At 40.0% G+C, this 9,756-nt stretch overlaps 1 protein-coding gene across 1 annotated transcript in view; it reads right to left on the reverse strand.

Moving 5' to 3' along the window:
* EFCAB2 (EF-hand calcium binding domain 2) overlaps positions 1-9,756 on the reverse strand; it is a 110,593-nt gene that overhangs the window by 6,473 nt on the left and 94,364 nt on the right. The window contains exon 4 of the mRNA XM_044671807.1: positions 973-1,052. Within this exon, the coding sequence (XP_044527742.1) occupies positions 973-1,052 (80 nt within the window). The remainder of the gene's footprint in view (positions 1-972; positions 1,053-9,756) is intronic.

Below are 9,756 nucleotides of genomic sequence, written 5' to 3' on the forward strand. Positions count from 1 at the left end.
TAGTAATTCAGAGTTTCTTTTCCTCCCCCCTCTCCTTTGTGCCATATTTTCCACTTTCTGATCTCTTAACACCAATTTCCACTCTCCTCTCCCCCACCCCCCGCCTCCCGCTCAGATTTTTCTTCCAGGCTTCCTTCACAGAGTATACACTTTTCTAGTTTGTCTAAAAACCTTTCTTTTCTTAAGAGTCTGGTGGATAGAAGGGAATTCCTCAAACCCTTTCACCATCTTACACATAAAGATTTCATAAATTTAGAGCTGGAAAGGCACTTGAAACCATCAAGTCCAACCCTACATTTTATAGATTTTGCTTTTATCTAGGTTATATTGAACATAAATATAATTGGTAAGTGTCTCTAGCAAGAAGATAAGTATAGCACAAAGTCTTCTGGAAGACAGAACAAACCCAGAGTCACTGGAATGATTATTTCAGTTTCTATCTTTATTGAATTACAAGTCTGGCCACACACAATCCCTTGTGAATCACCCTGAAGATTTTACCTGTTAACTGCTATGGCAAATTTCCTTTTTTGTGTGTGATCACCCTATCACTAGGCTCCTCATCTTCTAGCTAAAATAATTTAAATTTTGCAAGTTAATTCTTGATTAAATGTGTTCATGGAAGAGGGTATCATTATGAAAAATCCCAAATAGCTGATAAAAAGCATTTATATTTGAATTCTCAAATAATGATGATTTTGGCAGCATATTTATCTCCCTAATGGTGCTCTGCGTAGGCAGATACACAAATGAGTTTGCATTCCTAAGCATGTGCCAATGACAGTGGGGCAAGGCTAATCCAGGAGTATAGAGAGAAACTGGGAGAAGTCAGTCTAGGGTGAAATATTTGTTGTGGCTAAGCTATAAAATGGAAAAATAACTTAGAGCTGACTTTATATACTAAGCATTTTCATCTGTAACCATCCAAATCCCAATCATATCTGATCTCAACAATTCTATTAGTCCATTTACCTTCTTTCCTTGAGCACTTTAACCATCATTGGAAGAAATGTTTCTAAACGAATATATCCAGTGGGTTCTTCTTCTTCTACCTGAAGGTCCAATGTAGAAACACCAATCAGAATTTCAATCCAATTCGTATTTATTCAATGCCCAAAGGGTACATGGAACTATGTAATCCCACAAAACAAGAAGCAGACGGTAGCCAAGCAGCATGACCTTTGGTACCTGAAGATATTGGATGAAGATGTGATTGCTGCCTATGGGCTCTATTGTGACAGTGGGCCTGAAATCACTGCTGGGTTTTTGAGGGTTTATAGCTGACAGGTGTAGAGCTGGGCCTCTATCGATCTTAACTTGTATGTCAGGCTATTTATGAGGCATTGTAAATTTTCCACTCCCTCTCAAAAATCCTATTAAAAGGCTCGTAGATCCTAATTCAGTAGATGAGCTTATAACAGATTTATTCTTTGAGTAAAAATAAGAGGCCTACAGACTGCTGCTAAGCGGGGCATACTGTCATCCAAATGACAGCTATTTTTAATGTGTTTATACTGGCCTCACCCCATTACAATCTCACAGCCTTCAGACTACTGTGCCACCAGAAAATTTAATCCATCTGACGATAGAATGATGTGTTATCAGAATTTCTGATCCCTTTAAAATATGAACCATTGTCTTCAGCTGCTCCATTGTTCAGCTGAGTAGGCTGCATTTTAATACTCATATGGTTCTGTTGTGCATGAGTAGCACTCTGGGGCTGCCAGCCCCCTTGGATCTATATAAAACAAGTGTCTGCCTCATGTGACCGTCTAGGGAATAATCCTTCTAAAATAAATAAATACATTTCAGTCCTGTTCTGCTTATTCCAGAAACTTATTCTAGAAGCTGGGAGGATAGCATGTGCCTATTACTGTGTCCCTCTCAACCTTTTCAAGATAAAAAGGTCCACTTTGTCAAGAACAGCCTTTAGGGAGGAAAAGCAGAAAATGGATTTTTGATCATTACCAAGAGAGTGTGAGCCTAACATCCTGCTAGAGTCATCATGTGAGTTTCCTCATTTATAAAATTAAAGGATTGGACTTTGATTGGCCTTTACCTTTCCTTCCAGTTCTAAGATCTGTGTCTCTACAAAATTCACCTCCAAATGGGGATTAGTAATAGCATCTATCTCCCAGAGTTGCTGTGAGGATCAAATGAGATAACTGTAGCCCTCTTAACACAGTACCTGACACATAGCATATACTCTGTGTTGTTCTTGGGGGGTCAGACATTTCGGTCCTATCTGACTCTTTTTGACCCCATCTGGGGTTTTCTAGATACTGGAGTGTTTTGCCATTTCCTTTTCCAACTCATTTTACAGTCAAGGAACGGAGGCAAAGGTAAGTGATGTGCCCGGGACACAGGTAGGAAGTGTGTGAGGCAGGATTTGAACTCAGGAAGATAAAGCCCAATGCTTTCTCCACTGAATCAACCAGCTAGACAAGCACTATATAAACGTTAATCATCATCATTATTGTTGTTGTTGTTTTTGTTTGTTGTTTGTTATTGTTGTTGTTTTTGTTATACAGTATCTTATGTATCACAGTCTCTTTGTCTGCCGTATCATTTATCCCAGTGGCAAAGACTGTGGCCACCAACTTGAAATATATATAATGTCATTATTTCCTGACAAAAATCTGCAGATATAAAATAAAATCTTCTGAAAAAAGAAAAGCTGGAAAAAGATATTATCAGATAGAAAAAGATGTTTTTCGATGCTCCATGAACACTTTTTGAAAAATAGGGGATGGCGAAGAGGAACAAGGTAGAAATGGAGTAGAAGGGAAGGGAGTTCTTTTGATTTTTTTAAAATTAGTGGAAAATAATTAAGATGTTTAGCATACCCTCAAATTAGCCAGCCACAAGGGGAGCATTTCATTAATAAATATTGCCCTCTAGCGGCCATTGTGAACCAGATCTTCAAGATTTTGTCAAGAATGGTCCCAATTCACTCAGGTCAAAAAGCATCTACTAAGGGCCTGCTGGGTGCCATGCATGGGCTGAGCCCTGGGAACAGGCAGGAAGGCAGAAACAGTCCCTGCTTTCAAGGAGCTTATAGTTCAATGGAGTCACAATGAACACTGCCAGGGTTGAGTGGATGTTTCCACCATCTTTTTCTAATTAAAAAGAGATTAAATCCTAAGAGCCTTGGAGAGGCAGGAGCATGCTCAGGGTATCTGTCCTCTCCCTGAAGCTACAGCACATACATGCCTACACACACGTACAAACACACAAACAGCCAGAGTAATTCTCAAAAGTAATTCCCTAGAGGCACACTGTGATGCCTCGTTGTGGGACGAAGATGACCCCGGGTTCTCAGAAACGATGGCGGTAGAGAATGAGGCCTGGGAGGGCCTTGCAAGCTGGAAAGGCTCTGAGGCCTGGCCTGGTGATTAACCTGATGCTTGTCTCCAGGCCCAGTCCTGCTTAGCTCACTCAGTCCTGATGAGCCACAGGCAGCCGTAGTAACTCTCAAAAACAATATAAGAAAGAATGTGATCCACATCGAGAGAAAGAACGGTGGGAGTAGAAACACAGAAGGAAAACGTTTGATTTTTCATTTGTTTATATGGGTTTATAATGTGGGGTTTTGGTTTTTAAAAGATTGTTACAAGGGGGCAGCTGGGTAGCTCAGTGGATTGAGAGCCAGGCCTAGAGACGGGAGGTCCTAGGTTCAAATCTGGCCTCAGCCACTTCCCAGCTGTGTGACCCTGGGCAAGTCACTTGACCCCCATTGCCCACCCTTAGCAATCTTCCACCTATGAGACAATACACCGAAGTACAAGGGTTTAAAAAAAAAAAAAGATTGTTACAAAAGTAAATCATATGAAAATGGGTATTGAGTGATAATACATGTACAACCCAGTGGAATTGCTTGTCAGCTATAGGAGGAGGGAAGGATGAGGGGAGGGAAACAACATGAATCATGTAACCATGGAAAAATACTTAAATAAAATAAATAAAAATAAAAATAAAGCCCTAAAAAAAACAATTCTCCAACATGGCAAAGAATGCTCTCCACCTCCAGAGAAAGAACTGTTGGAGTCAGAATGCAGATGAAATCAGATCATCTTTCCATTGTTTATTGGGGTTTATGTTTGGGGGTTTTGGTTTTATAGGATTATTCACTTACAAAAATTAACAATATGCAAATGTGTTTTGTGTGATAATGCATATATAACCCAGATCAATTGGCCTGCCAGCACCAGGGTAGAGAAAGGAAGGGAGGACAGGAGATATGTTCAATCATATTGGAAAACTTATGTGGAAATTTATTACATGAAATTGGTTAAAAAAATAAAAATATAAAAGCAATTACCTAAGTCATAGAGAGATAATGTGTTGTGTCAGTGAAGGAAGAACCAATTCCAGCAAAATTCCAGATCACAAAATCACATCTCAAAGTCTGCTTGTGATCGACAGGAACCTACTCTACTCCTTCAGGTGTGGAAAGGTCAGACTGGAATAGTGGCTCCATTGTTCAGGTAAAATAAAATCAGGTTTCCTATCCTCATAGTAGAATATTATATTTTTTTCTAGACTAGATGGTTAATAAATATACAGAGACCAGCTGTGAACACCTGAAGAGGTCTTATCCGAAAGAAAAGAATCTAACTAGCAAAATTTCAGGCACTGTCCGTGAGTATAGATTTTCTGAATAATGGCTAAAATTTAATCATAAGTAGCATTTATATCAGGTGTGCCAAAAGTTTGTCAAGCTCTTGTATCTCCAGTGCTGGGTACATAGGCTTAACAAATGTTTTTTCATTCATTCATTTTTTTTTTTAATCCTTACCTTCTGTCTCAGTGTTAATTCTAAGACAGAAGAGCAGCAGGGGCTACCGAACTAGGATAAGTGACTTGCCCAGAGTCACACAGTAAGGACATATCTAAGGCCAGATTTAAATCCATTTTCCTCCCAACTCCTTGCCTGGTGCTTTATCCACTGTTCTACCTAGCTGCCTCCATTCTTTTTTTTTTTTTTAAACTCTTACCTTTTGTGTCTCAGAATCAATACTGTGCATCAGTTCCAAAGCAGAAAAGTGATGAGGGCTAAGCCTCTGGGGTAAGTAATTTTCCCAGGATCACATATCTAGGACCTGTCTGAGGCTGAATTTGAACCCAGAACCTCCCATCCTCTAGGCCTGGTTCTCAATCCACTGAGCCACCCAGCTGTTCCCATTCATTCCTTCTTGCTTGCTTTCTGTCCCCTGACTCCGTGATTGATAGCAATGTCTAATGCTTCTACATGCAATTTCCACAGTTTTCTGAACTTAAAGGGAGCCAAGCTTTTAGCAGCAACAAACCTCCCATAAATAAATTATAAATAATATATTATATAAATTTATAAATTTTATGAATTTTTTACAAAAATAAATTTTATAAAATTTTTCATTGTTGCCCCTCTACCAAACAAAAGCAAAAAGTCAGAGTGATAAGAAAATAAATGAAATTAGGACCTCTAAGTAGCTCAGTAGATAGAGTTCTAGGCCTGGAGCCAGGAGGACCTGGATTCAAATCTATCCTCAAACACTTCCTACTTATATGACCCTTGGCAAGTCATTTAACCCTTTTTGTCTAGTCCTTGCCTTTCTATCTGAAGGTTGTTACTAAGACAGAAAGGAAGGGTTTTAAAAAGAAAACTATGTGGAATTGGTAAGTAACCTTTCTTTCATTAGAAGGAAGTTTAGGTGGCTCAGTGACAGGCCCAAAGATGGGAGTTTAAATCTGGCCTGAGACCAGGGTGACCCTGGGCAAGTCACCTAACCCCCACTGCCTAGCCCTTACCACTCTTCTACCTTGGAACCAATCACAGTATTGATTATAAGATGGAAGGTAAGGGTTTAGGGGGAAAAAATGAAGTTTTCCCCTGAAGCCAATGAAGGCAACTCATGAAAAAATGGGTACTCAATCTTAAAATATTTATTAAAATACCTAAAATATCTATTAAATTGTTTCACTTTAGGGGGTGGCTAGGTGGCTAGGTGGTAGAGAGAGCCAGGCCTAGAGGCAGGAAGTTCTGGGTTCAAATTTGACCTTAGACACTTCCTAGCTGGGTGACCCTGGGCAAGTCACTTCACCCCCATTGCCTACCCCTTACCACACTTCTGCCTTGGTTTTGGAACCAATATTGATTGAATACAAGATACACAATATTTATTCCAAGATGGAAAGTAAGGATTTTTTTTTAATTGTTTCACTTAGGAGAGAAAGGCAAACAGGGAGAGATGGGGGGAATAGCAAAAGGCCAATGTCAATGAAAATATCCTATTGAGAAGAATGTATTACCATGAATAAATAATGATGATGATAATCATATTTTCTTTCATGACAACAGCCATCTAAGAATCTCAAAGTACTAGGCAAACTGAGTTTCTGACTCGAATCTAGTAGAAACAGGTCAGTGGTCTTAACCTCATCTTGCAGATGAGAAAATGTTGGCAGAGAAAGTGAAGTGCATTATGGAGTCAACAGAGGAAGTCAAGGGTTCCCGTAGGATTACAACCCAGAGTTCTGGACTCCCCCACTCTAGGCAAATCATTACACTCCATCTTCTCCCATTACAACATTATTTATTTTATGCTGAATCCACTGAAAAGATACAGTAAAACACACACAGTGAAAATTCATCTCTCTTGTGACACAACAATCAGTCAATAAACTGAACTATTTCATGCTTCACAAAAACCAAGATAATATCTGTAGTTAAGATGTTTTATGAAGCACCTACATTTCAACTAGTTCCAGGTCACCAAACAAGAGATACGCACAAGAATATTTGTTTAACTATTTAGAATGAAAATTACAAAGTCCAGAAGAAAAACATTTTCATACTTGGAAATCAAAATAAGGTTAGGCTGTGAGGCACACATGACAAGAATTTTAGGGCAGGAAAAAAAATCCCTTGGGAAGGGCGGTTTCTTCCCCAGGGATGAGGGACCAGCTGACCCAAAGTCCCCCAGCACGGCTCCTCTACACAGCACTCACTACCCAACCCTCTGCCTCTCAAGAGGATGCTCAGAGTCAACAAGGCCATCTTTGGGGAAATGACAGCCAGGGATCTTTCTATCAGGGTCAGGCAAATTCCCTTAGGGATAAAGAGAGCAAATGAATTTGACTTAATTATATTTTCAAAAAGGCTTTGACGTGATTCATCTATTTTACTGAAATGGCAGCTTGGTGGCTCAGCGGATAAAGCGCTGGGCCTGGAGTCTAAGGTGGTGATTTAATAATTAAAGAAACTCTCAGATTCGGGTTAAGGGATTTATTTTAACATGAAGAGGAAAATTGAGGCAAGAAGGTTTAGGGTCTTGAGAAGCTGTTGCTAGGGGCGACTGGCAAGTCTTGGCAATGGACCTAGAAGGTAAGGCTGATTCCCTCAGCCAGAGATGATTTAACACTGCCCTGATGTTATATGATCCACCAGCTAACAGATATAGTTGTTAAGTTGAATTAGGGCGTCTCTGTTGCTGGGCTACTCTAAGCTAATTCCTGCCCACATTCCACACCCACCTCCCTTCAATCCCTCCCAAGTCCCCAAGGGGAAATCAGGGGGTAGCTGGGTGTCTGGGTGAGGTCAAGGAAATCAAAACCCCCAGGTTGGTTTTGCAGGGGTTTTTATAGTCCCAGCTCAACTGTCAGCTCCTGGGACTGGCACCTGCCAGGCCAGAGTTCCATTCTCCTAACTGACAGGATTGCCTAGGGTAATATTGCCAATGCAAGAAATATGCAAGAAATCTTGCATAAATCCTGCATTACACAAGTCACTTAACCCCGATTGCCCTGCCCTTATTGCTCTTCTGCCTTGTAACCAATATACTGTATGGATTCTAGGACGGAAGGTAAGGGTTAAAAAAAAAAAAAGAAAAAGAAAACCCCAAAGGAATTCACAAAGAGTCAGACGTGGCTGAAACAACTGAACAACCGCCAGCTGAAGATATAGGACGCATTCCCCCTTTTCTCTTTGGAATTAAAGATCTGACTCTTTTTTTCTTCCTTTCTCTAGAAATGTGGTTTATAAAGGATTTGGCTTGGATGTTTGTTAGGAAGTATCTGGTCTGTCAAAACAAAATGTAAATATTTTTATTTTTATATTTATAAATATCTAGAGATTGTTTGCTGGAAAGACTGTGGGAATGACTTTCACATTCTGCCACCCCCTGGTGCAGGCCTTTCTCGCCCATAAACAATGGCTTTCTGACTGGCTTTCCTTCCCCAGATTCTCTCCCTATTCCAGTTCATGTTGCACTTGGCTCTCCTTGTGTTCTCTCTCCAGGGTGCACACAGCCCGTGTCTCCCCGCCATTCCATAAACTCCAGAGGTGCAGAGGGAGAGAACGATGTACACATTTTCAGACACAGCTAACGCATGGATTTCTTTCCAAGGGATGTGCTCCATGGAGTCAGCTCCAACCGACTGAGAGGAGCAGGTGGGAAAATGTTCCATGTAAGCAGTTCTACTTTGGAAACATGCAAACATTACACACAGTTAGTAATTCGAACTCAGGGATGACTGATTCCAGGCCCAGCACTCTATCCCCTGCTCCATGTGGCTGGTTGGAATATAGGCCATACGCCCTGAAATGAAATGCATTTAAAAGGGGAAAATGCACTGAAAATAATCACATATGCAAATGTAATTATATTTTTAAAAAATACCTTATTGGTTTAAATATAGGCCACACAAATTTAGAGGATGTACTCTTAAAATAAGGGGCAACTGGGTGGAGCGGTGGATAACATGTCGGACCTGAAATCAGGAAGATTCATTTCCCTAAGTTCAAATCTGGCCTCAAACACTTACTAGCTGTGTGACCCTGGGTAAGTCACTTAATCCTGTTTGCCTCCGTTTCCTCATCCTCATCATATTATCACCTAAAATAAATTTATCATGGAAGGGGTTTTTTTTTAATTTTTGTTCAACTCAAAGATCTTTTATTCATTTTTATCATTACAACTCTCTTCCAACTTTTGATGCTGCTCTCTTCTCCCTGATCTTCCCACCCACAGCACAGGCTACATTCATGTTTTATACAAACCAGATTTAGAAGGAAAAGTCTATGTCTGAGTCACTCTAGAGCCATAAAATATGACTGTTGCCTGCCTACCTAGCTATGACGGTATAACCATTGTATGTGTTATTCAGACATGCCAAGAAGAATTCTGTTACCTTTTCTGTTTAATTCGCTAGTTGATGCTTTGTTCGATGTACTTCCACTTTAGGAAACCTCTAGCTGAAGCTGTAACCTAAGGCAAGACTGAAGCATACTCTTAAGAAGAACTCATTAAAAAAGTAATTAATTTCAAGTGCTGGGTGCAAAATCAGCTTTATGCCTAAGAGAAGTCAAGTAAGAGTAAATTGAAAAAATAAGATTTTACTTGGGGAAAAGAGCAGTAGGGATTTTTCCTGCTTAATAGAAAGGCAAATTTTTAGGCATTTTTTAGACTTAGGAGAAGAAGAAATGTTATGGGCATTTAGCTGAAAGAAAGACAAGGGCATCTAGATAGTACAGTAGATGGAGTGCGGGGCCTGGAATCAGGAAGGCTCATGTTCCTGAACTCAAATCAAACCTCAGACACTTACTAAGCTGTTTGACTCTAGGCAAGTCACTTAATCCTATTTGCCTAAAAAAAAAAAAAAAAAAAAAGGAACAGTGGAGAGAACCTGGTTTCAAATCAAAAGAAGGAAGGAAGGGAGGAAGGAAGGAAGGAAGGAAGAAAGAAAGAAAGAAAGAAAGGAAGGAAGGAAGGAAGG

Source organism: Gracilinanus agilis, chromosome 4 (genome assembly GCF_016433145.1).
Source record: "Gracilinanus agilis isolate LMUSP501 chromosome 4, AgileGrace, whole genome shotgun sequence".
Taxonomy (NCBI): Eukaryota; Metazoa; Chordata; class Mammalia; order Didelphimorphia; family Didelphidae; genus Gracilinanus; species Gracilinanus agilis.